We start from the raw sequence: 25,347 nt of genomic DNA, 5'->3' as shown, positions 1-25,347 counted from the left end.
TGCTAGGGCGTCGTGCATAGGAGCACAAGGGAGAATATACCTCAAATGGCTATTTAGGTAGGAATTCGGAAGGGAAATGAGCTCACGACATAACGTGGGATATCACGGTTAAACTATCTCATAGTTGGCGTAAAACAATTCGTATCCTATCATATATGCTTCTCTGTATGAATCTATCTGGTTCAACCATTTCCCCCTTTTCCTCATTCACTAAAGTACCTATACCTAGGTAAGTACCCCACATAAAAAAGGGGTGATGACATAATCATGATTTTCTAATTCTAGGGAAAGTTGAAAGGGGCATCGAGCATCGCAGCTTTGAGAACAATTTAACATCTTGACTTGGTTAGAATATAAAGAACCTATTTATAAGATAAGCAACTTACTATTTCAGTACGTCACGCCCTGTTTCCAGATTGGCACCTCCTGAAACTCTTTAACGCTCCATCTAAGTTTACCCCTCTCATCAAGCCAAGCGCCCTGATCGCTGACCTTTAAACCAAGTTTCTCATTTTCCGTAACTTCGTTCTGGCTAACGCCCATCGGATCCCTTGCGATCCAGATCAAAGGCGTTGGACTTGTGAGGGCCGGGTTTAAATATGCTTGCTGGAGTTGTTCCTCAGTGTACTTCGGGACGTCCTCTTCGCTATTCAATAAGTCTCCGTCTTGCAGCCATGATCTCATGGCTTGGTACGAAGCGAAAACTTGCGGCTCGAAGAAATGTGCTATTGGGTCTAGAATGCGCTGCGCGATGGTCTTCGGAACATTTGCCCGTTGTCCTAGACGCTGAATCCGGGATGTGGGGTGTGCCTGTCCTTCTTCTGCGGAAGCTAATAGCGGTGTAGATTCATCGTCTCTCTCGCTTAGCGTAGCTAAGTCGGCCGGTAGGAACTGTTCAAGAGGCGCGAGGTACCTGTTAGTTAGTACGTTATAAAGTATTGTCGCGATGAGCAAGAAACCAGATATAATAGATGGACCAGTTGCTCTTTTCAAGCTGAAAAGACCTAGCAGGGACAACTCAGCTATATAGACACCTGTGAGAAGGTGCTGCAATGCGAGCGTATAAGCCTGGCCTTTGGTATCTATCTTCGGTTGGATAACGAAGAGGAGGTTGTAGCGGTAAGAGAAGTAATACAGGGCTAGTCCGACAGCCGCGAAGCCCAGTACTAATGGCGCGATACACGAGTATGCAATTGCTATGAAGGGTGAGCGGATAAAACCAAAGACAAGGATAAATTCTATACTAACCGATGATTGCGAAGTTGGCGAACTATATAAAGTTAGCATTAACCCATATTCTTTGTACAAGTTAAGTATGCCTCTCACCTTTGGATACAGCTTGCCCCATGCGATCCCTTTCATACTTGTATATCGGTTAAATTTCTGGCGCGGAGTTTTGTCAAAGAAATAGTCGCAGAAAAGATAACTCAAAAGATCCGAGTAGTTAAGTAAGTTATCGGCAGCTGAGGTAGTGCCTTGCACAATGAAGTATGTTAGGTAGAAGTTTGACGCCTTTGGAAGCTGCCTCGCTAGCAGTTCCGGGATCGAGGTGGGATCTTTGGCTTTTTCCAAAAGCTGTGCAGCCACGGGTGCCGCCCCGGAGAAAACTGCAGTGACAAGAAATACTTGCGTCACTTGGAAGATGTAGTACCATCTTTGGACCTTTAGTTCGGCAGCAGTGTTGGTAGGGCTACCGGTTGATTTGAATATGTCTGATATTGGTAAGCATGGTATCTATCCACGATTGAATCCGGACGACTGGATCCTTACATCTAAATATACTAGGCACTAGCTTGCTTAGCCAACTTGTCGCCAATGGAGGTATCAAGCCGGATAGCAGACCAATGACTGGTTCTGGTAAATCCTTCAAGAAACTCAACCATTCGACATTATCTGCAAGATAGCTGATGTTAGAGATTAGGCCGATGATACCACTTGGAATAGACCAGAAACCGATTAGAGCTATAACAATAGCCAGGGCAGTCCCCTCTTCGGAGATACGGCGAGCAGGCGGTATAACGAGATTATTCCATATGACTTCTTGGGGTAAAACACCGGTATACCTGGGACTAAGGGCTAACAGGTTGCTGGACGCGACTTGCTGACAGGCCCGCTGAGCCTCCGCACATGTCTTAAACTCGACGAATACTGCGGCCGCTCCGTTAGTCTCGCCAATTTCGTATGAATTGCGCGCATCCTCGATACTTGCTTCCTCCTCTTTAATCTTCTCACGTAGCCACTCAATACTATCGACCTTCTCATTTAGTGGCGAGACGTCCGGTTTATGCCGCGGTCTTATGGATTTCTTAACCGAATCTTCAAGATTACCGTAGTGCGGATGCTCATTCTGTGCACGGGATTTAATTCGTTTTCTACCTTCATGGTTGGCCTTCCGAATTAGAGTCATCTCCGCAGCCTCAAGCTGCTCGACTTTTGATTTACGTTTCGAGACTAGATGCTCTAGCGTGTCGACTTTAGTCGCTGGCCAAAGGCGCAGAGCTCCATCTCCAAAGTACCGATGCATATTCTCTTCGTCAAGGGCGTCTCTTGGGGCTGATAGAAAGAGAACGGTGCGCGAAGAAAGGCGGTTTGCAACAGGCTTCGACAGAGTCCAGGCTTGGCGGAGACCAATGAGCCAAAGTCGCTCGCGGGCAACTGTAAACATAACGAAGCTGAAAAATACCCAAGCAATTATTGCGTGGGCGTATAGATGCCCCCTTTTCTTAACATTCCCAATACCGATCCTGTCAAGTTCGGTTGAGGAACCACCACCGGTTGCGTTCACCGGCATGAGAATAGGCCATGTGAGACAACAACCAACGAAGCAGATGAAGATGACTGTACGCAAGAAACGGAGATAGAGATACGCATCCAAAGACTGGTGATATAAGATGAACTTATCCGGAACCTTGCGCATGGTATGGACCCAGTTGAAGTACGACCGACCAGCAGAAGGAGTCCGGTCCCTACAAGAGATTTAGTATCATGATGATAAGTCAGAGGTAGGTACGTACTTCTCCGGTATACTTTCGATAAAGGTCCGGGGAGCATAGATATTAGGATACCAGTGCCGAATAACGATGAATATCGCAACAAAGATGAGACCCGTTGCCTTCACAGCTTAGCAGGAGTATGAAGTTTGAATATATATATATATACACTTACCCATGTGGGGACAAACGCAGAGACAATGGCAGCTAGGGATGCCGAGCCTTTTGGCTATAGTAAACGACATGTTAGGTTCTGTTTATAGACGATAGTCCTTAAGTAATAGGTGAGTCTCCACGAGAGACGACTCCACTGCACCACGAATCATAGGAATACACTATTTACCTTAGCTTCCATAGCGCTTAAACTACCTTTGACTTGGTTAGGATCGTACATGATTTTATCAAACTCCATTTTCGCGATTCGATCGTCTTAAACCAGAACACGCTGTACTCTTCGCAGTCTAAGCAAGCAAGTGACCGAGACTCTTGAACTCCGAGACGTAGGCTACAAACATAACGAGTGACTATTAATTAATTAAGTAACGATCCGGGAATGAGATAACTATATCTCTGAGCAGGCAAATAGCATAATATTGTATATGAATACTGTAGTCGGTTATTTAACTCGTAAAAGTTGTAATTGTTGGTTTGAAATGTCGATGACGTAGAATGTACGAAATACGCGTTTTAGCTTATGCCGCGTAAATCAGAGCTGGGATAGTGTGGCTTGCTGTGGCTTGAAAATATATACTAGGTACAATACTATTTTTATATCCTCTTACAAGCATAATGCTTCTAAAAGACTTTAACCCCTGACCACTTCCCCTTTTTCTTCTTTAATACTTCTTAATTTTTACAGCTAAACTATACATTCTACGTGTTAACGTCTAGTTAAAGTCTTCAATAAACTATTATAAACTTCAATATTAGTTCAATCCATACGCCGTATCTAATTATCTATTGTAATCAGCGAGTTCGATGAGTCAAGTCAAGCCAAATAACTGTAAAGACTTGACTCGATACAAGTCAAATCATATAAAATGAAAAATAAGGCTTACTTAGCCATATCGTAGGTTTGACTTAAGGCACCTACGGTATCGATACCGGCAAAAGTCCGGGTAATAAAATTTCCGGGATCCGATTGGTCAGAGCCGGGGTAATCTAAGATATATACCCACGCAGCCCCACCCCAACACCAAAAAATTATCGTGATCTTAAAAAAGACAATTACAAATAGCCTCATTACAGGTAGTTACCTTGTACGCATAGGGGTACGTACCCCGATACGTACTTAAAATAGGGTAAAATAAGGTCACCTCAATACAGAGCTTAATATTACGTCAATTGTATAAAGGTGCTAGAAAAGACCCTGTAATTACCTTAATGTAAAACGTTACCGATCATACAAACAAATATTATCTTTAAATCGACCAATCATATCCCTTAGATATATACTAAAGTGGGCCTAAATAGCCTCAACTTATTTGCTTAATAGGCAAATAAAAAATTTTTATACCTGACCTGGGCAAATACCCCAAAAAAGCTATCTACCCAAGCCAAGTCAAGTCAGGCCCGAGTCAAGTCAAACTTTTATTTAATTTGTCGAACTCGCTGATTGTGATAGGTTCTACTGCCCCGGCTATGCGTACATCTTTATGGTAGAGGGAGGCGGTGCAATGTCACCTCTTATTAGTTCTCTCAAGCTTAAACAATGAATACGGCGTATATGCGCTTAAGTGGAGCCCCACGCCATCCAACCATTCAGCGAATAGCTTCATCAGCCCTATGTTATTACGGCGTATCTTTACTTGTCAAACAAGGCGTTTTTTTCGACGAAAATGCTGACATATGAGAAACTACATGGTCGTCGCGCATAACCTAGCCTCAGCTTGTGACTGTTGTAATTTCTTAGCTAGTGTGCCATCGCTTTAGGAAACCATGGAGCATCATGTATACTTCGCTCATATATATATACCCCTTCTCCCGTCCTGTATTACAATCCAATATTCTATCATCGCAATCCTATCCCAAGGCAAAACGAAGTATTGTGAGCCACGATGATTTCCTTCCGGGGCGCGTTACAGCTTTCTTTTATCACTTTGTCTCTTGCCCAACCCTATGGGACTTCAACACTTCAATGGGGGCCGTGCAACAAGACCGAAGTTCCCAGCGATGTCCCTGTAGATTGCAGCGTTCTTATGGTTCCTCTCGACTACACCGAGCCGGATTCCGATGAGAAGTTACAGCTTGACCTTGTTAGGATTCCTGCCCCTGTGAAACCTTCGAAAGGAAGCATTCTCTTCGATTTCGGCGGACCTGGCGGTACTGGACGAGATGAAATAGGCATTAAAACCTTGGCGGATGAGCTATTAGCGTAAGTTTAGGAGATAGAATCTTTGCTTTGGGGTTTTTACACTAATGTTTCTTTTAGACTTACCGGCCGTCAGTTTGATCTTATTGCATTCGACCCACGGTGAGATTTTATTCTAGTCCCTGCTATTCCTGGCCTGGGGTATTCGAGACATTACTAACGACTACGGAATCCATAGCGGCACTCATGGCTCGAAAATTCCTATCCAATGTTTTGATAATGAGTACGACGCTTGGTCATTCTATCTGGACGTTATACCTGCAAATAGTTCCGACACGGAGTTGGGAAAGCAATGGGCACGCGCATCTATACTTGCCGACGCCTGCCTCAAGGCACATAATAAGACAGGAAGCTTGGTTAGTTCTGCCTTTGTGGCAAGAGATATGATGCAAATCGTAGACGCTCTTGGAGAAGATGGAATGTTACGATACTGGGGTATGTCAATACGCACTGAACTTAACACCAGTGTAAACTATGGGAGAGCTGACAACGCACGCTAGGTTTCTCATATGGCACGACATTAGGGGCGACTACAGCTGCTATGTTCCCCGATAGGATAGGAAGGATGATCCTCGACGGCGTTCAAAACCCGCACGAGTATTACCATGCGCAGGCGTAAGTAATCGATCGGCCACGGATTCAGGATACTAACAATTGACCCTATTACAGGGATTTTGAAGAATTCACAGACGCGGATGCGGAATTTTCGGCCATGTTTACCGGCTGTGTTGAAGCCCGCGAGAACTGTGCGCTGGCTAAAGGTAACAACAAGACGGCCGCCGAGCTCGAACAGACAATCTGGGATCTCCTCGGCGCCGTCAAGTATAACCCGATTCCTCTCAAATCATTCATGATCGACTACACCAACGTAAAATCTCTTCTGGTACAGGGCCTCTACGTTAGTTCCTCTTGGCCGGGTATTGCTAGTATACTCAATGCGATCATGACCGAGCAGTACGACATAGTTAACGACGCTTTCGAGGCTATACTTCCCACGTCCTCCATTGATATATTCAAGCAGAGTCAACAACCACAGGCACTTGCTTCCATCCACTGCAGCGATAACATGGTGCGAAGCAAGACATTTGATGACTTCGCTCCGGCTATCCAGCGTCTGTACAACACCAGTAGGATCAGTAAGTAGCTTTTAGTACTCATTTAACGCGAGCAGCTTAGTATGAGCCGAGCCATGCAACTTATCTTTCCGTTGTGTTTATCTCATATTTGATGCTAACCATATGATTACCTATAGTTGGAGACGGATTAATATTCTTATACAGCGCCTGCGCGCAATGGAAGATCGAGCCAAAAGAGCGATACACGGGTGACTTCAATGTCAAGACAAAGAATCCCGTCCTCTTCATCGGCAATACTTTCGACGGGCTCACATCCCTTGTCTCGGCCAAGAATGTCAGCTCCACTTTTGAGGGAAGTGCCTTGTTAACGGTCGATGGTTACGGCGTAAGTTTTCTATTCCCTTGACTACGAACAGCTCTTGATTACAAGCACACATAATTCTGACACTATCCGCCTTGCAAATAGCATTCCTCATTGGCCGCTCCTTCAGCATGCACTATCAGAACGACTTCGGCATATTGGGCAAATGGCACTCTACCTTCTGAAGGAAAGATCTGTGACTCGGCTCCTTTGTATTCGGGGATTACTTGGGAAGATATCATACAGGAGGTATACGGTAATACGACGGCTCCAGCTAAACGCCAAGCACCCCGTGTGCCAAAATTCGGAGGCCCCCTAGCCCCTTCTTTCTTTCCTAGGTAATGGAACCCCCCTAGATGAGACAGGTCGATATTGTTGCATCGATTCCTTGCCCCCTGTTTAGAATATTAGTCTCCTGGCAATATTTAGGACTTCATGTAGGATGACATCTTGGTCTAATTCGGGATGTATTTACCTTTTCTGATTCTCTATTGTATTAATACCATTGAAAACCAGCAGCCCACTTTGCTGTTTGATTCTGAATTCTGTCGACATGCAACGTGGGATCCTAATACATTTCCGTACTTTTTCTGAAGTTTCTGGAATATTTTTGGGAACTGGAAAATTCCTCGGTGACTTGTCGACTATTTTGTTAAGCCACTATTAGAGTGTTAATCTAATTCCCGAGATCGTAGTTATAACCCCCTATTCAGCAGTTAGTATATCCTGCGTCGTGCCACATATCCTAAACAACAAACTTAGAATTACTGCATAATGCAGTTTGGGTCAACATCATCAGGATCGTCAGCTTTGACCCTTTTGGGTTGAGGTATCAAGTCATCGAGGTCGTCAACATCAGCCTCGTCGTGTGCTCTTCTTTTTGACTGCCGAGTGCCACCGTCGCGGTTATCCTTAGGTGGAAATACTTCCTCGAACAGTTTACCAGCCTTCCTAAGGAGCTTTGCTGCCTTCATTTTGGTTTCCATCGCCTTAGTCACCTGCTTCTTCTTGATAACCATCTGTGTGGTCTTGCTCATATTGCGAGATATGCCAGCTTTGGCTAGCCATGCAAGAAAATTCTGCCCACAAATTAGTTAAAACTTATCAAGTTTTTAATGGTCGAATACTAACCGTAGAGCCTCCTGAATTTAATACAAATCGGAGAGCCATCCTCGTTTCTTCTTTGCGCCAATGGATGAGATCATTCATGGGATTGCCCAAGTGAAACGGATATGCTTCCCTTGCCTTTTGACCCGACAACTGGTTTGAGAATGGAAGCATCAAATTTATAATACCACGGCCGGTTGAACGGGAATATTTGATGGCATAATCAGCTCCTATCGAGGCTAACGAATCAGCTCGGGAGTTGCCTTCAATGCCGACATGTCCTGGTGTCCAGTGGATTTCGACCTTGCTGCCGAGATTCACGAGCTTCTCAAGAGGATAGACCAAATATTGGTGGATTAAACCCTCATCGCGCGGTTTAGGTTCGACCTTGGTGTAGCAATAGCTGTAATGCAAGCGCTGGATTCCGGAAAGGCCATCAGTTATGATTATTACCGTTGGCGGAGTGGCCCGACCGCCATTACGAGGGTTGGGAACTCGTCCGGCCCAGTCCATCATCTCGTAATAGGCTATCCACAACCCTCTGTGCAGTGCTGTGACTTCGTGCTCTAGGCCCTTGGAAATTCCCTTGGATCCATAGGCCGCGTCGATCCAGTCGCGGTCAGCGACGTAGGTACGCTTATAAGTAATACCACATCCAATATTGTACGTGGATTTAAGAGATCCATCTGTAAACATGACGAGGCGCGGGGGGCTTGAGGGAGGTTGAACTGCTGTTGCGTGGACTGCGTATCGAATAGCCTCCACATGCGGTCTGGCTACAAATTTGATTATGGCATTGTCATCGATCTCCTCCTCATATTGCATAGGTTCCTCTGCTTCGACATCCTTAACAAAAGCCTTAAGTTGCTGCTTGCTATAGTTGGGAAGTTGAGCTGATCCACCTATCTGTAGTCGATCAAAGGGCAGGTTTGGGTGCCAGGGTTGTCGTAGAATCCACGCGCCTTCAATGTTTGGGTCTGTGTCCGTTTTGTTGCCAGCGCTGTGATGGGTTGCTTGGCCCATCGATTCACTTACTTGCTGGTTCATGGTGAAGGGCTGGTCAAGAACACGGTGCTGCTGATTGGAAAACATGATTGCGTCGTTGTTTATAAGAACAAGTCAGTTTGTCGCGTATCTAAAACAAGAAGAGCGCTCAACAAATAAACTCAGCGCGCGACGATGAAAACCCAGATAATATGATACTGCATTAGGAATTTGAAGGGTTTGAAGGAAAGGAAATAATGTGCGGGGAAAGAGCGACGCGAAGGAAGGTACGAATACTGTGAATTCGAACATGTGCACGGGACAGGCGGAATTATTGTTTCCTAGCAAACTGCCGGGGAAACGCTACCTTTATGGCGGCGACTGTCTTGACGGAGAAGCCAGCTGTCTTTGAAGAGTGTGACTGCTAACCTTCTGAGGCGTCGCTTGTACCCTTGTACCTAAGGTATCTGGAATAATGCCTACAACGGCCTACAATGGTCAACACTGCAGGATTGGTTGCTGTTGTTGAAAGACATAGGGTGCGTTGTTGGGGGGTGGACTCAAGCATTAAGGGGTAATGAAGGTCACGTAATGTGACATGTCCAAGGAACTTCAAATTGAGAAAAGTAAGAGTTTGCGATTATTTACCTGTTATAGCTTTTCCATAGTATTATACAGACGGGCTATTGTGTATTCCACTACATATAACACTGTTTACCTCACTTCCAACGCTTTATATACCTTCCCAAATGCGATCAAAAATCAAGTAAGTAGGTACCTAGGTACCTAGTAGGCATGATTGTGATTCCCTAGATTATGGTAACATCGTTGTTATATTGGTTATTATTAGGATTACAGGATTAGGATCTAGCTATTGTTTATATATGCGTAGATGCAGGCAGTGATTGCCTCATTTACAATGAGTGCCTGAGTCACTGTTGCTAGGGATCCACATGAGGGACACTTTCAGGAGCGTGATTTCATGACGATCTAGGAATTTCTAATTGAATAGCTTGACCTATCTGCTACTTGTTCCTTTATATGTCGATAATTCCTAGTCCCTTTGATCTTGTTAACACATACCTACATAATGGCTAAAAAGAAAGACATATGGTCCGCTGATATTTCTATGTCGTGATAAGAATATTGAACTTTGATTAAAATTTGATACCTATCATGTAAGGAGATCTTGACCATGTACATGATGAATACATATGTATAGGACTACCGTTCCCTATTGTATACTGTATTTAAATATGAAAGTGCTGTTGAAGCTGCATTTTGGATGTTCAGATCGGACGGCGGTTCAGGTTCGTCATTGCGAGTTCTGTTAGCTTGTAACTCAGCAGTTGTTTGGTCATCTTTCGGAGGCCCTTGGGGTGACATTTGCGCAGGAGGTGGCGGGTAATCGGGTGTATTGTTTTCATGTTGATTCACATACCTTCCCAGGTTGGTATAAAAAGCTTGTACAGTTTTCGAGGACGCAGGAACCAATCCCAGCGATGAGGAGCCATTTTGATTAGCGCGATCAGGGCTATTATCTTCTGACCAGGGGCGTCTGATCGCATGGGCAACATATGGCAACCCTGAGGTAGACTGTGCCTTGGCAAGTAGGCTTGAAGGTTCGACTGGATCACGTTGTCGTACGTCGTTAGCAGTACTGTCGTCAGAAGCCTCTCCCATCTCCACGTTTGGAGAGTCCGGAAAAAGATCGCTTAGTAATTGACGATCTCGGTCATCATCATCATGTACGCCGTCTGACGGTGTTTCCGATCCTACTAAGTCTAGGTCTGATGTTTCACGGTAGATCGACTCGAAAGTATGAAATTCATGGTCGATTCTTTGGGATTGGGAATTTGGACGTGGTTCAGTGGTCGTGCGAATGGTGTCGTCATGCTCCTCAATAGTCTGGGTTTGATGAGGAGTTTGATCAGCTTCGGAGTATCTGAGTGTTAATACCTGTGAGCGCCCTTGTGTTTGACTACTCTCAGTATCTTGTTGTTGTGGTTCTTCTAGAGATAGTCTCACCGATGCAACCTGAGGGCGCTCATTATGATCGCAGACTTGTTGAGTTTCTCCAACCATATTTCCGTTTATTTGGTTTAATCGAGTGCTGAACCTCTTCGCACTAGCGTATCCTGGTATCATCCGGGATATTGTAGCATCGAGCGCAAAAGTTCTGATAGATTTTGCAGAAACCCAGGCATACTTTGCGCCGGTGGGACTGAATTCCCCATCCAACCGTATTTGATCCTTCGCGATGCCGCCGAAAGACATGACAGGAAACTTCCGATCCGTAACTCTGGGCCCGCCGTCATCGTAGTCTTTCTCCCAACCTAATATCTCCTTGAGTGTCTTGTTATATATGTAACAAGATGGAATAGACCTCCTTAGGCTTGTGTCGTAAAGGGACTTTGAGATACCTATTGGGCCAAAATCGCCGATGGGAAGAAGGACTGCTGCGTATGAACCTTTACGAGGGCCCTGGTAGATTCTATAGATTCCGCCCACGATAGGATCAATAACACCTTCAAAAACTCTTTTATTTTTCTGATTATGTTTCCCTAATACCGGAGGCGACGAAACTACAATCGAGGTAGTAGCTTCCGTTTCACTCTGGCCTTCTCTTGGCTGAGCTGTAATCGAACATTCACCATTCTCTGAAGAGTTTTCGATTCCCACTCTCTGTCGCTTCCAATTTCGCTGCTTCGAACTTGAGTTTACATTTTGACCTTCTGGTAGATTATTAGTCTGTTCAGCCTGGATAATGTGGGACACTGGCGACACGAAGTGTTCACTAGTCATAGGGACTGACCAACTTCAGATGTTCTTTGCCGTTTACTTGGTGAAATAGCCGAGGTCATGAGTGGTTTATCTATAACCCACTCGTCGCTTGAAGCCTCCTCCGAATCAATTACAATCGTTTCCTGGAGCTGGCGCCCAGCATCATTATTGGTGTTCTGTCTGGGAGAACCAACCTCCGTTCGCCCTCTTGTTACATCGGTTGATTCTCTGTCGCGTTCTTCTATTGGTGCCTTTAGGAAATCAGCAGCTAAAATCGTGTCTTAGCGACGCCATTTTACTTACTGGAGAAATCCTCAGGTAAGGCTCAAGCTTCCTTTTACGATTTTGTTTTTCCTGTCTCAAGATCACATGGAACTTATTCTCCTCATCCTTCAACTCCTGTTCCTTTTCCTGTAACTCGGTCTCCTTCCTCTGTAGTTCTTGTTGAAGCAATTGGACTTCCCGCTGACGCTCTCGAATATTCTCTTGGATTGAAATACGGTTATTATCAAACGTATCTCTGGCATCTCGTAGTTTCTTCATGTATTCCGATTGAATCGAGTCTAGCCTTGCTAATGCAACTTCATATGGGTCGTATTCGTCATTTTCTAGGGATTTCCCACGTTGGGAGCTCGCCATCTTCTCGAAGAGTTAAGTTGTCAACTAGGGTACGTAGGTAGGTAACTCAACCGGGTTCTAGTACGGTGGGAAGCAATGGAAACCAGAAGTATATTTTAAAAAAAGTGGGAAGAAGTATGAACGAAAGCTGGTATGTTAAGAGGGGGATTTATTTTTAGTCGCACCAAGAGGTGATGCTTACCTTGGGTAGTTATGATGCAAGGGGCATATCAACTTGTGAAATTAATGAAATATAATAAGTAGATCTTCATCACTTTATTCTCGAGATTTATTCGGTACCAAAGTGTTGGCTTGGGTATAATTATTATAAGCTAGTCTAAAGGAATACCACTCCAATTTATGCTCGTATTCGTCGGTTAGAGTAGCGTTTCGTTCTTAAATGTCACCCTTATAAACGGTCTGGTTTAGATAGGCCATACATACATTATTTTAAACTCCTTCGTTACAACATACGTATCACAACCTACGAGGAGGATTTGGATGGTTGGTAAATAGGTTGCCAGCTCAATACTAGGACTATCATTCTACAGTCTGTATTAGTCCAGGCGCGTAGAAGTGGCGTGGCCTAGGTCGCATCCTTGGTCACCACATGCAGAATACCGAGCTCAGCGTGAACCAACATGCATATTTCTACGTCTGTACAATTTACAATTTCCAAGTTTCGTGCCAATTTAATCCAGCATATTTACGGCCCGAGGCGAAAAAGAACATACTTTTATTATTTGATGACTTTTCTGGTTAAAGGGTACTTGCGTGTAGGACTAAAAACTGGGGTCTTCTTAATCCGTATTCCGTACATACATAATCCGGGGCTTATCGATATAAACAGAGGAATGCAATTAGCGAAGTGAAATAAGTTTCCACATGTAATTTTCTTTCATCCACGCGTCTTCTCTGATTTCTCCGCTGTTAACGTGATACGCAACATACCCGTGCCACTCTATCTGGAGAAGGAGCAGCATTGGATCCGAGAATTGGTTTCTTCGGCTACCTATAACAATGAATTTATGCTGCCCTTGAATTCTGTTTAGCTTAGGCTCGAGATTTCCTGTAGAGCCGACTTTGTTTCCATATGAATCTATGATTGTAAAGGACCGGTTTGTGTCGTCATCCGGCGGGGCCAAAGTCAGAAAAGTAGAACTCGTCTAGAAGAAGATGATCTGCGTCTCTGGAATCTTGCTAAGCTCCGTAGATAGAAGCTGTGGATTTTGGGTAGCAATATCGGATAGCGTGACGGGTTGACTACAATGAGCCTTCTAACTTGCATGGTTTTGTGATGCCATCAAGTCATACCTTGTTGTCGCCTTTCTCACGCGTTCGAGACGGAGGGGAGAATGGTGATGCTCAAAGTATAGTACCTCGGGAACTTCTCTGGTAACTAATGTAAGCTAATAGATCTCACTGCCACTCCTTAAGGGGGTTAAGCTTGCCCTAGATCTATATCATAGTGGTCGTCCCCGATACAGACGAACGCTTCGCCTATCCAGCCCATCCACGACCAGCTAGGGAAGGGAACCTTAACACGCAAAGACGTCATCGGAAGAGTTGAGTTGACTTCTCTACGCTTTAGGCTAGTAAAGGAGTTCCAGAGCAGGCCTTGCTCAAAATAGGATCGAGGTAAACCCCACGAGAACTGTTCGCCCGAAAGAGCCGACATCCCCTGAAGAATTGCAAGGAATCCATCAAAAATATCGCCTTCATCAGTGAAGTGCCGACGGGTGTAACTGGCCACGAGATTCTGGTACATTTTCCAGAAGCGTACTTGGTCATCCTCAGGCTCATAGAAGTTTCTAAACGAGTTTGCTAGAGTCCGCTCGGCGGCGTTAGCGTGGAATCTGTGGAAGCGGAGAAGACTATTCTCGAAATAGGATTCTTCACAGAACATGGCCTCTCGACAGATCCAGTATACCTGCTCCTGCATGAAAATAAGTACGCGGCGAGATGGAACGCGCTCTTGCATAGTCCAACCTCGGCTGTTCCAGGGTGTGCGTTCTAAGAAGTCTTCATTGGGATTGGCGAGAGGGTCCAGTGTTGTCATAAGGGATAGGCCCGGTAACACATCCCCGGTAGTGCTATCTATGCTCTCAGGCAGAACCATTAACTCCGCTTGTTCTAGAGAACGGCTTCCAGGACGAAGACCAGGTAGGCCCCCATGGACGCTTGAGGACGATGCGGCTACGATTGTGAGATGAGCGAAGCCACATATCTGGCTCATGGCGCCTATCTGCATCGCCTTGTCCTCATCGTCGTCTTGAACGATGCATAAAGAATCCACCCAAATGTAGCGAATGCCCAGAGACCCCGTTACCAATATTGAGTCCTCTATTGTTTGTGGTAAGTTTTCGTTTAAAATCCCCGGCTGTGCCATCTTATCCTTATTGGACCTGGTAAGGCTGAATGTCTGTGGCCCTCCCCATACGTAGCTAAGAGTTATATATTGATAGGCTGAAAGCTGAACGCCCGTCAAGGTGACGATGCACCTCTTGTTGACATCAATAAAGCGGATTATTTCGAGCGTGCTTCCCAAGCCCACATCAGCTCGCTCGCAAGCATCGCCGTGATCCGTGCCGCAGATGTTAATCCATCGGCGGACCCACTGGAGATCAAGCTGAAGCGGGCGCCGACGGCCTCCAAATATCATCTCATTAATACTAGGCTGGGTATCTAAGAATTTCCCGTCAACTTGAGCATCTGCTGCGCCGATGTTGCATGCTTGGAAAGCAAAAAATAGGCTTTTCTTCGGGCTACCGATATTGTATGCATCAGTTCCAATCTCGACCAAGATGGATAGCCGTCGGATCCAATAGTACTTCCCTTTTGGGTCGCGGTACACGCCGAAGAAGGATATTTCTGCATCACAGACGTCAGTTTCGAGTAGTTGACCTGGAGTATGTCGGGTTAAAGCATCTCTAATGAGCCGACACAGCCGGCATGTCTTCTTCCTCTGAAGGATATCACCGAATGTGCCGAGTGAGGTGAGCTTGTGAGTATCGTCCCGTCTATCCTTGAAAGGATGTCAACTAGTATCTGCTCGTCCCTCTTGAAGAGCAGGCAAGTCTGAAATCAAGGGATTTCTCAGTGCTTCGAAATTAATTTCGCTACAGAACTTGCATAATCTTTCGTTTTCCATCACGTATATATATGATGTATCTATACGATACCTTGTCTCTTTGGAGATGGGTACTGATATGCCTCAAAGCTCATATCTGCTTGGTTGGGCACGAAGCCCCCCCATGCAGAACGCCGAGTGTAGTGCGAGCTGATACGCATCCCGCACAATCTCCGAGATTGATGCCGGCTCAGTCTTTGATATCTCTTTCTTATCTCGCCCTCAGGTTATTGCTGTTAAGATATAAGCACTTCACATTAGGTGCGTAGACAGTTATTCGTATTATATCACTTAATCCTTCGGTACTATTTCCTACATCTAAGAAAACATAATATTTACGTCTCACCAAACCGCCCTATGCAAGAACTACGCATGCCGGGAGCAATCAACACAGGTATGTGATATAGGTAAGACGAAGTTTTGTTAGATGATTAGCTCGATATTCTCCACGCTAATTGCGCGCCCGGCTTCAATGAAAGAAACAAATAATATCCAATCGAGGTATAATGTTCATGTGATTACATTACCTTGGTAGGTAGCTTGTATGTAATTGCTGGACCTATACTGGATTTCCAGAAAATAAAATTCCCCTTTATGGATGGGTAAGATTTCAGCCGCCGTTTTAGCAACAAACAAGTCCTAAATCTTATTGTCAGACGGCACCGCCCGGCCTGGTCATATCTTGTTAGGATGCTACGTGTTCGTTCGTGGAAGCGTAGACAGCCTCACCGATGACTGGATATATAATACTAGACTTAAGTTGACTATAGCTTCGTGCGCCCGCAGCAGGCTTCCATCACCAAGCCCGGACCCAAAATGATTGCTCCCCGTCTTCCACCAATTAAAGGGGGCGATTTTAGCTGACAGCCCGCAGCTTCGCCCCGCGGCGAGGATTGTTTAGGCACGTGCTATTGGAGAATTTTTATACTACGGCATTAATGCTTACACCTATCGTCCACGAGAACGTCATGGAAGGTAGGCAATGTGCAACAAGCAAAATATTATTAGCATTATAAATATGGACTAACGGTAGAGCCTTCTTGTTAGTGATATTGATTTTCCCTCTTTATTCCCTTGCTAATTCTATAGAAATGCTCAGTACTTGCAAGCATAAAATATACTATCTATTACACGATTAAATTATTCCAAAAAGAAATATAAAATAACTCTGGAGTTCCGGAGTATCACGCACAGCCTCGCAATGCCACATTTCTACGACTATTATCATGAGAACCCCAACCAGGCCCGCGACCTGGCTAATCGTTTCTCGCGGGAAACACGCCACAGCGAGTATCCGACCCAATACATAGTAAACGAAGGGAAGATGACCATCCACGAAAGATCACTACAGCAGAGCAATGCGATAATATACAATGCACCGGGCTCGACGTTACGATTCATCCCGTCGAAATCAGCTTCAAGTGCGAAAGCTAAGCACGGCCCACATCATGCACCCGAGTCATACCGGAGAACGACAGCACCCCCAATGTATATGTGCCACGGCTGTCGGCGACGGCAGATATACTTTGGGGATTACTGTCACGACTGCACAGCGATGCGGTCAACTACTGTCCCTAAGAGAAGGGATACTTACCGAGAGAAAGAACGCCGTCAAGATCTTCATTTGACTTGGGCTCCCGACAGCAAGTTGATTGAGTGGCATTAGGGACAACATATAATGTTATGCATACTTGAGTTAAAACCAAGGAACGTTAAGGATTACGGAAGAAAGTGGGTGATGCGGCAGCACTGTTTCTACTCTGGTTCATTTCACTTCTTCTTTATTATCTATTATCGATAATAGATGCCTTTTTGTTCAGCAGTGGCTTGGTTATGATTAGCATATGATAATGTCTTAGTATGTAGCGTTTTGCATTAGAATTAACTATATTGACGTTAAGAGACTAATACGGATGAGAGTGACGGTTAAACTATGTAGATATCCCCAATAAAGAACTTATACCGCATATCACCCATCGAAGTATTATTACCATAGGTATTATAGAGCTTTAATGGTTCTATTATTGCGAAATGATTAATATAGAAATAGCTTAGACGATATATTCTCGTAGTCTTCTGGAAACAATCCTTAAACATTTCCTTTACCAACCATCGCGCTACCTTTGCTTGTGATACCACCCCTTTTCCGTTGCCAGCGTTTCATCATCTGCTTACTCTTCTCATACCCTACGGAGCATGCCACAGCGGAAGTACGTAGTGTTGAAAGAGGTCGAAACTCCCTGGAGGCGAAACTTAGAAGGATACCACCCTAATTTGGGCAAAGCACAATGTTGAAAGCTCAATGAAGATGGCTTTAGTAAAAGGCCATTTGAATTCTATAATTTGCGTGTACATAATTGACTTCTAATGATGTTACAATAACCAGCCGTCTAAAAGAAAGGAAAAGTTAGGCAACTATGTCTACTACAAACTAATCAAGAAAGCCTGACGTCTTCCAAGCCGACACATAAGACCGCACCACCTCGTCACTTACTGGCCCTTGCATGGCCATGGTTTCAGAATGCTCACTTGCTCGTTGCGTGTCCAAGATAATACCGCCGCATGCCATGCGCTCGAAATGGCCCTCGAGAAAGCCGATGACTCGGGCGGCCGGATTCTCCTTCTCGGAGAGAGGCGACTGTCGAACCCGTTTGATCCAGTCTTGGAAAGGAATAATACCGCGTGAAGGTATATCGAGGGCGGCTGCAAGAGCCGTTGACATGTCCTTCCACGGCTGGCCGACGGGGTTGTCGATGTGATACACCGGACAAACCTCCGCCATCCCATCATGGTCTTCGATTCTCAGTAGGTCGACCATGACGCCCGCGCTCCGATCCACGGGCAACCAATGTAGCACCCCCTGAAGGTCGGGCCATACCTTGAGCGCCTGGGCGCTTTTCACTAGGAAGGGAAAGTGCTCGACGGGGTTCCAGACGCCGCTGGCGGTCGACCCGGAGATCTGACCCGGCCGCGCTACCGAGGCCCGGAAGAACCGCGGGTGGCGACGCAGTGTTTCTATGAGCATGCGCTCACACACCCACTTGCCCTCGTTGTAGCCGCTGGGCATCACTGCGGCAATGGACACAGGCTGCTCGAGCACGTGGGACCCGTCAGAGAAGCCGACCACACCGATGGAGGAGACGAGCTGGAAGCCGATCTTGCGTGGGGTGGAGGTTGTCGCCATGTCGCGAGCCAGGTCCAACAGGTTCCGCATCACCCTGATCTGGGGCTCGTAAGCCTTGAGCGGCCGCGTGCCACTCATCGGCCACGCGTTGTGGATGATATGGGTGCCGTGTCGCGCCACCCAGGCATACTCCTCAGCTGGGAGACCGAGCTGCGGCTTAAAGGTGTCGGTACCGTACACCCGCAACTTCGCGCGCGCGGCCGCGGACAGCTTGATGCCTCTCGACAACAGCGCATCCGCCTGCCGCTTGTCCGCGGGAACGTTGCTAACGGGACGGTTGATGCATACGACAGTCTCGACATCCGGCCGCACGGCGAGTGTCTGGACAAGGTGTGACCCAAGGCTGCCCGATGCGCCTGTTACAACTACCGTGGCTCTCCTACCGGTACGGGTGGTGGTTGTACGGTCTGCCGCGGCCTCGAGTAGGGCCGACTCCCATCCTGTTGTGTAAGCAGCCACTAGGCGCTCTGCCTCTGCCTCACGCGCCGCTACGTCGCCCCTATTAAGCACTTTCGCCTCTGCGGCAGATGCGTCAGTTGTCGAAGCCGGAGCTGACAGGGAGCTAGGGACTAACCTCTTGGCAGCGGTGAAATCTGGCGCGTCATCCGGAGTAGAGATATCAGAGGCTGTGTCATAGACCGGAGCTGTGCTGTCACCCTCTCCGGTGGCAGCCGAGTCATAGTCGCTCTCATTATCGTCGCTAACATCATCATCGTCCTCCTCCTCTCGTTCCACACCGGACCCCTCTCCAGCCCTAGCCAAAGCATTCGATACGCAAGCAATGAACTGACGAAGATTTGTAGCTTCCATCTGCTCGGCCTGGTCGAGCGTACATTTGAAGGTATTCTCGACCTCGCGTGCCAGCTCCATCCCCATCAACGAGTCGATACCTAGGTCAGCCATATCGCTATCAAGCGTCATCTCGCTAGCCTCGATGCCGGAAACGTTAGCGACTACATTGCGCACTTCTTCTGTGATATCGTGCCTGCCGGTAGCTTTTGCCTTTCTGTTACTGTCCCTTTGTACATTTGCGTCTGGTTGGGGACTTCTGGTCTCGACAGACGGGGAATGGGTGGTAACAGGAGGGGCAGACGACCGCACAGACGCTGCGGTGCCCCTCACAACCGATTTATCCACAGTCACCCTCGCCAGTATCTTACTCATCGTAGCCTTGGCGACGCGAACATATCGGAGGCCCATGATGATTTCTTCCAGCGCCCCCGTCGCGGCGTCGAAGATGTAGACGTCCGTCACGTAGGTCTTGTCGGATTGGCGCGCGTGGCGGGCAAGCACGTGCCAGACACCGGGACCGTTTTCCCGGCCATCCGTCACGGTCTGTGCCTTAGGCGAGCGCATCGTTAGCTCGAGGCCGGTGGCGACGTACATGTCGCTCGCCGGGAGGTCCGTCAGCAGATTCACGTACATGCCCGCGACCTGGCCGAACGAGTCGGCCTTGGGGACATCGAGCCAGGTGTCGCCGCTGTGACGCTTGTGAACGACACCGGCGCTCTCGCCATCGCGGCCCACCACGGATCGCACGCCCTGGTACACCGGGCCGAAGTCGACGACGCCTTCAAAGGCCCGGTATACATTGCGGCCCTGGAGCGCCTCTACGCCCTCGTCGTTCGGACCTAGCTGTAGGATGGCCCGGCACTGCGCGTGGCTGACCGCGCGCTCGTAGCGCCCGAACTCCTGGACGAAGGACGGCTCGGAGGGCGAACAGAGGTGGACCCGTCCCTCGGCGTGCTTCTCGGTAGCGGGTGTAGTAGAATCCCCCACGCTGTGTATTATAAAGTGCCACTCTGTTTCGGTATTGCTGAGGGGCCTTAGGTCGATATAGCGAACGCGCGTTGAGTCGGCGCATATGGGTGAATGGCTAAGCATGTCGCGTACCACCGCCGAGTATCCACTCGATCTGTAGTCTGGATTTAGGCTGAAAGCGGTTTCGATGGCTATATCGATCTCGAGCGTGGCGGGACACATGGGCGCCGTCTGCGCGATGACGTGGGTTGAGAATAGACGCTGGTACTTGTCCGAGGCCGTATTGATACGGAACCGCGCTATCTTCGCCTGCTTCTTGGTGCTGTGTCCTTTGTTGGCTGGATCGTCCTGGAAGCCGACGAAATTCCATAGAGGTAGGGTCTTGGGGTCCTCGTGTTCTTGCTGTGCAAATCGTGATACCCCTCCTGTCAGCAGCAGCCCATTGCCTCCCGTGGCTATCATGTTTTGGGCCGCCTTGATGACCTCCTCCCTGGGCGACTTGAGCTCGAGCCAATGGCGTGTCTTCTCGAACTGATATGGCGGTAGGAGGAGCTGTGCGTAGTCGCCTGTCTGGAGCCGGTGGTGTGCCCAGAAAGACACTCGCAGGCCCTGTTTCCAGAGGGCCACAGTTGCGTCCGTGAGTCCGTCGAAACCCTTCTTGGTATTCGTAATGGAAACGGACTGGAAGTGGATTGCGTCAGAAGTCTTGGAGGCCGCTTGGGCGTGTGCGCGGGCCGCCATGACGGTGATGGTCGAGCTGGAACCCGCCTCGAGGAAGATGGCTTGCGGGTACTTCTTAATGAGCCGCTGTACGGCATGATCGAAGAAGACCGGTTGGCGCATATGGGAACCGACGAAGCCCCAATCCAGTTTAGCCGCCGGATCACCATGCTTAGTAGCACGTTCTATCGGAATGACGGGGTTGTTGAAGGTAACTCCTTTACCGAGCTCTCCCAGGCGGTCCACGAGGCGCTCTACCAATGTGGAGTGGAAGGCGTTAGTAACGTTCAGACGCCTACTCTTGACCCCCTCGACCATCCTGCTCTTCTCAGCTAGCGTTTTGGAAAAAGCGTCGATGGCTTGTGTCGATCCAGCGACGGTAAAACTGCGGCGACCATTATAGCAGGCGATGTCGGCCGACCCGTCGGATTTGAGGTTTGACTCCTTCAGAATATCATGCACAAGTGCCTCGTCAGCTTCGATAGCAATCATAGCTCCCGGATCAGGTCCCCAGGCGTCCCGTACCAGCTTAGCTCGACCAGCAATTATTTTAACCGTGTCTTCCAGGCTGAGCACGCCCGCGACGCAGAGTGCTGTAATCTCACCAAAGCTGTGGCCTACGACGGATACCACCCTGTCGATAAGCCCACAATCTATCCAGCTCTTGGCGGAGGCATACTGCATGGCAAAGAGCGTGGTCTGGAGCTTGACTACATCCCGTATAGGTTCGCATGAGAAAATGTCGGGGTAGATACTATCCAGGCCTTTGGACGTGATAGCGACGTTGCACTTGTCTAGGTGATGGCGTAATACGCTTACACCTTCATACAATGCGCGGTCAAGCCCAACAAAGGTTGATACTTGACCTCCGAAGCACAAGATGACGGGCCGCTCGGGCTTCACTGGGGCAATGCCGATGCTGGCAGCTGTGCTCGTGGTAGCTGAGGCTGCCTGAGAAAGTTTTTCCTGTAGGTCGGCCAATGAAGTGCAGCTGAAGATCAGCCCTTGAGGCAAACCGGGATTTGACTGTCGCTTCATGTTAAACGACACATCCGCGAGCGTCGCTTGTCCATCTTCGGGCCCAGTATGCGATCGTAGGTAGGGCGCTAGTGTGGTGCTATAGGCCGCAATACTACGGGTGTCGAGGCCTGAGATCCAGAAGGGTAATCGAGGCGCCGACGGCGATGACAGTGCTGACCCAGCCGAAAGGGGTCTGGTAGGTTTATGAGCCGTGTAGGCAACCACCACGCTCGAGTTGTTTCCGCAGGCGCCGTAGTTGTTGATGAGGGCGATTTTCCGGTCCTCTCGCCAGGGCCGCAACGACGTGACCACCTCCATCATATCTGATGGCTGCGCGTGGATATGAGGATTCATTTTCTTGAAGCTAGCCTGGGGAGGGATGAAACCGTCTCTCATCATCATGAGGACCTTGATTAAGGAGACGATTCCAGAGGCACCTTCGGTATGGCCAACGTTACCCTTGACCGAGCCAACGGGCACAACGGTATCGCGCAAAGGACCAGCTACAGCCATACGTATGCTTTCGTATTCCGCAGGGTCTCCGACCGGCGTGCCAGTGCCGTGGCACTCGACTAGCGAAATGTCACGCGGCTCCACGCGGGCCTTACGAATCACGTCGTTGAACAATGTCGATAGCGAAGGCACATTGGGGACAAATAGCGGCGTGGAGTTGAGGTTCTGGTTGACACCCGTAGCGCGTATAGTGCCTAGGACCATATTGCCGTCAGCTACAGCGGTAGATAGCTTCTTCAAGAACACGTAGGCGATTCCGTCACCTCGGCAGTAACCATCGGCGTCGGTATCAAAAGGTTTACACTGGCCCGTCGGGCTGATAAAGTTACCGGCGGCGAGGTTTTGTGTCCATTGCAAATTTGTTAAGACATTGACGCCACCGCAGAGCGCGGCCGGGACTTCACCCGACAGCAGATCCCGGCAGGCCGTGTGAAGGGCCACCGTTGACGACGAGCATGCTGTATCGACCGTCATTGCCGGCCCGGTCCAACCAAAATAATGCGATAATCGACCGGGGATGAAGCTTCTTAAGCCCCCGGTCGCCGTAAACGCGCTTGTCGGGTGGCAGCCAATATTGATCTCGTACTCGAAAGAGCAGAGGCCGACGTAAACTCCTACGTGCTTCCGTCTTTGGTGCTCGGACGCGCTGGTAGTTGCCAATTCGTTGAAATACCCAGATTGTTCGACTGCCTGGTACGCCCCTTGCAGCGAGAGTCGGCCTTGCGGGTCTATAGCCATCGATTCACGTGGGCTGCGCTTGAAGAACTTGTGATCAAAAGCGTCTGGGTCGCGCATGAAGTTACCATACCACTTCCTCTTGGGGTCAGCGTCGGCGTTTTCGCGGTACATCATGTCGTGAACCATCCGTTCACGCGTGATCACTTCGTGCTGCGACGCCCCGGTCTTAAGCATCTCCCCGAATCCTTCCAGGTCGTCGGCACCCGCCGTCTTCACGGACATGCCCACTATCGCAATCACATCATCTTGGTCTTCTTCCGGCTTGACACTGAGTCTACTCGGTTCTGCGGATTGACCTTGCGCGATACCGTTCGAGTGGTTACCGGCGCGGTTGCTTGGGCGGAGTCTGAGCGAGGATTCTAGAGACTTGTTTATGTGGTCTACGAGGTCCTCGAAATGCACCTGCTTCGGGCCAAAGCGGCCCAGAACGGTGGCCGGCAGAGGGCGGTCAAGCCCAAAGGAAATTAGCGAGACGTCCTCCCCGTTCGCCACAAGCTTCGAAACGGTACTGGACCAGCTTAATTGATTCGCTAGGATGGACCGCAACACCATACCAATCAAGTCGACTTCTTCGGCCGAGACCGGCTTCCCCTCGGGGTGATCAAGGTAAGTCGGCAGTGCCAGACAGGCAGCATCCGGAAACTGTAGCTCGGGCATCGCGTGGCATATCTCGATCAGAGCGTTGGTATGGCGTTCCCGCTCCGCACCGGGCGTGTGGAGCTGGCCTCTAAAGGCGAGCGGTATTGTCGTGACACCTGCCGCCCGAAGCTGCCTTATCAGCTTTGGCGCGAGGCGCTCTGACGTCGTCACGGTGGCTCGAGACTCATCAAAAAGCACGGAGACGTAGGCATCGGGAGACATGGACGCAACAATGCGCGCCATATCTTCGCCCTGCTTGGGAGTCCTCCACGCCGTAGCCAACGAGACGGATCTTCCTTTGCCGAGGCCCTTACTCCACTCTTCACAGGCGCCTACTAGGGCCGCCATCATAACCCCGATGCGTAGTGCCGCGGCACCGTACTTCTCAAAGTCCCGCCGGTTGTGGGAGCTTGCAACAGCTACGGCAGCGATCATTCCAGCACAGAAACCCACCGTCTCGACCTTGTCGCTTCCGGTAGACTGATGCTGCTGCACCAACTCTGCCTGCGGGTCGTCCACACCTCCAGCCGGGCCGTTGAATCGGAACTCCAGATACCGCCAGTACTGATCAAGCTGAATAGCGATCATCATAAAGCCGATCCAGATATCCGGTATCTCCGCGTCTGACGCTATAGAGTCGTCGGTCGCCGTTCCATTTCGGAGCCACGACTCGAAATCGGCCAGTAGACGGGCACCTTGCATCGTCCCGGCCATTTCTGGGATCTTCTCTATAACGGCTTCCCAGTACCGTGGCAAGTCTGCCAGCGTATCCAGCATCCATTTCGCATTAGGTCCATTCAAGATCTGTCGTACATGCTTTTCCAGAGTCTTTTTGCTCTGTGGTCCGATATGTCCTCCAAAAACAAAGCTCTTCGCCTTGCGCGTGTTTAAAGAAGTGGTGGGTATGGTGGAGGCCGTCATTGTTACTCAATCTCCTGAAAGGGTATATAAATATCGGTGTTATTTAGGGAAAGCCAGATAGCATAGCGGATGATATAATGTTTAACAGTGGGGGCATATAGTAGTCTAGTAGCGAAGTAATGTGAAGAACATCTTAGGGTTATTCGTATCCTCGTTCAAGTCTATGCTCGTGGCTAGCCAAGGTCGACTTGATATAAGATATAAGATGGAGGCTTCAAGCGACACCTCATAATTATGTAAGACGCCCATGAGCCAGCCTTGTTCCTTCAGAAGGTAGCGTCTTCCGCGTCCCAACATCGCACATTCCGTCTGTGTATCGGAATAGTGGCGACTAGTGGCGTCGTTCGTCGCGGTCATCATTCGCTGTTATTTCGTCCCGAAGGTGGGAAGGGTTGCCGTAAGCCTTCCTCCTGCGCAAAAGTTATTGCGA

The 25,347-nt window shown here is 48.5% G+C and overlaps 7 protein-coding genes across 7 annotated transcripts; 2 read left to right on the top strand and 5 right to left on the bottom strand.

Moving 5' to 3' along the window:
- Positions 1 to 7: 7 nt before the first annotated feature.
- On the bottom strand, positions 8 to 3,649 carry F5Y00DRAFT_235747 (DUF221-domain-containing protein). The gene is made up of 8 exons (XM_048007614.1): positions 3,334 to 3,649; positions 3,166 to 3,219; positions 3,015 to 3,112; positions 1,771 to 2,966; positions 1,327 to 1,712; positions 1,249 to 1,270; positions 387 to 1,196; positions 8 to 336 (listed from the first exon to the last, which is right to left on the bottom strand). The coding sequence occupies exons 1-7, from the start codon at positions 3,400 to 3,402 to the stop codon at positions 391 to 393; spliced, it is 2,631 nt and encodes an 876-aa protein (XP_047865395.1). The 5' UTR covers positions 3,403 to 3,649; the 3' UTR covers positions 8 to 336; positions 387 to 390.
- Positions 3,650 to 5,047: 1,398 nt separating this feature from the next.
- On the top strand, positions 5,048 to 7,140 carry F5Y00DRAFT_269465 (alpha/beta-hydrolase; the record flags this gene model as incomplete). The annotated part of the gene is made up of 7 exons (XM_048012452.1): positions 5,048 to 5,364; positions 5,422 to 5,463; positions 5,540 to 5,796; positions 5,862 to 5,976; positions 6,031 to 6,497; positions 6,614 to 6,822; positions 6,904 to 7,140. 7 exons carry the CDS (start codon positions 5,048 to 5,050, stop codon positions 7,138 to 7,140), a joined length of 1,644 nt encoding a protein of 547 aa, XP_047865394.1.
- Positions 7,141 to 7,493: 353 nt separating this feature from the next.
- On the bottom strand, positions 7,494 to 9,084 carry F5Y00DRAFT_269463 (uncharacterized protein; the record flags this gene model as incomplete). Its single annotated transcript, XM_048012451.1, has 3 exons — positions 7,930 to 9,084; positions 7,567 to 7,877; positions 7,494 to 7,503 (listed from the first exon to the last, which is right to left on the bottom strand). Exons 1-3 carry the CDS (start codon positions 8,995 to 8,997, stop codon positions 7,494 to 7,496), a joined length of 1,389 nt encoding a protein of 462 aa, XP_047865393.1. The 5' UTR covers positions 8,998 to 9,084.
- Positions 9,085 to 11,658: 2,574 nt separating this feature from the next.
- F5Y00DRAFT_235745 (uncharacterized protein) lies at positions 11,659 to 12,364 on the bottom strand. The gene is made up of 2 exons (XM_048007613.1): positions 11,977 to 12,364; positions 11,659 to 11,924 (listed from the first exon to the last, which is right to left on the bottom strand). Exons 1-2 carry the CDS (start codon positions 12,310 to 12,312, stop codon positions 11,691 to 11,693), a joined length of 570 nt encoding a protein of 189 aa, XP_047865392.1. The 5' UTR covers positions 12,313 to 12,364; the 3' UTR covers positions 11,659 to 11,690.
- An 850-nt stretch (positions 12,365 to 13,214) lies between these two features.
- Positions 13,215 to 15,423, bottom strand: F5Y00DRAFT_235743 (heterokaryon incompatibility protein-domain-containing protein). The gene is made up of 3 exons (XM_048007612.1): positions 14,757 to 15,423; positions 13,744 to 14,699; positions 13,215 to 13,684 (listed from the first exon to the last, which is right to left on the bottom strand). Exons 1-3 carry the CDS (start codon positions 14,951 to 14,953, stop codon positions 13,569 to 13,571), a joined length of 1,269 nt encoding a protein of 422 aa, XP_047865391.1. The 5' UTR covers positions 14,954 to 15,423; the 3' UTR covers positions 13,215 to 13,568.
- Positions 15,424 to 16,218: 795 nt separating this feature from the next.
- Positions 16,219 to 17,316, top strand: F5Y00DRAFT_235739 (uncharacterized protein). Its single transcript, XM_048007611.1, has 2 exons — positions 16,219 to 16,463; positions 16,521 to 17,316. The coding sequence occupies exon 2, from the start codon at positions 16,623 to 16,625 to the stop codon at positions 17,085 to 17,087; it is 465 nt and encodes a 154-aa protein (XP_047865390.1). The 5' UTR covers positions 16,219 to 16,463; positions 16,521 to 16,622; the 3' UTR covers positions 17,088 to 17,316.
- A 408-nt stretch (positions 17,317 to 17,724) lies between these two features.
- On the bottom strand, positions 17,725 to 25,306 carry F5Y00DRAFT_269455 (putative polyketide synthase). Its single transcript, XM_048012450.1, has one exon. The coding sequence runs from the start codon at positions 24,915 to 24,917 to the stop codon at positions 17,853 to 17,855; it is 7,065 nt and encodes a 2,354-aa protein (XP_047865389.1). The 5' UTR covers positions 24,918 to 25,306; the 3' UTR covers positions 17,725 to 17,852.
- Positions 25,307 to 25,347: the final 41 nt, after the last annotated feature.

Source organism: Daldinia vernicosa (genome assembly GCF_022497035.1).
Source record: "Daldinia vernicosa strain CBS 139.73 unplaced genomic scaffold F5Y00scaffold_20, whole genome shotgun sequence".
Lineage (NCBI taxonomy): Eukaryota > Fungi > Ascomycota > Sordariomycetes > Xylariales > Hypoxylaceae > Daldinia > Daldinia vernicosa.
Note: the sequence above shows the minus strand (reverse complement) of the source record. Positions and strands in the feature narration are given on the sequence as shown.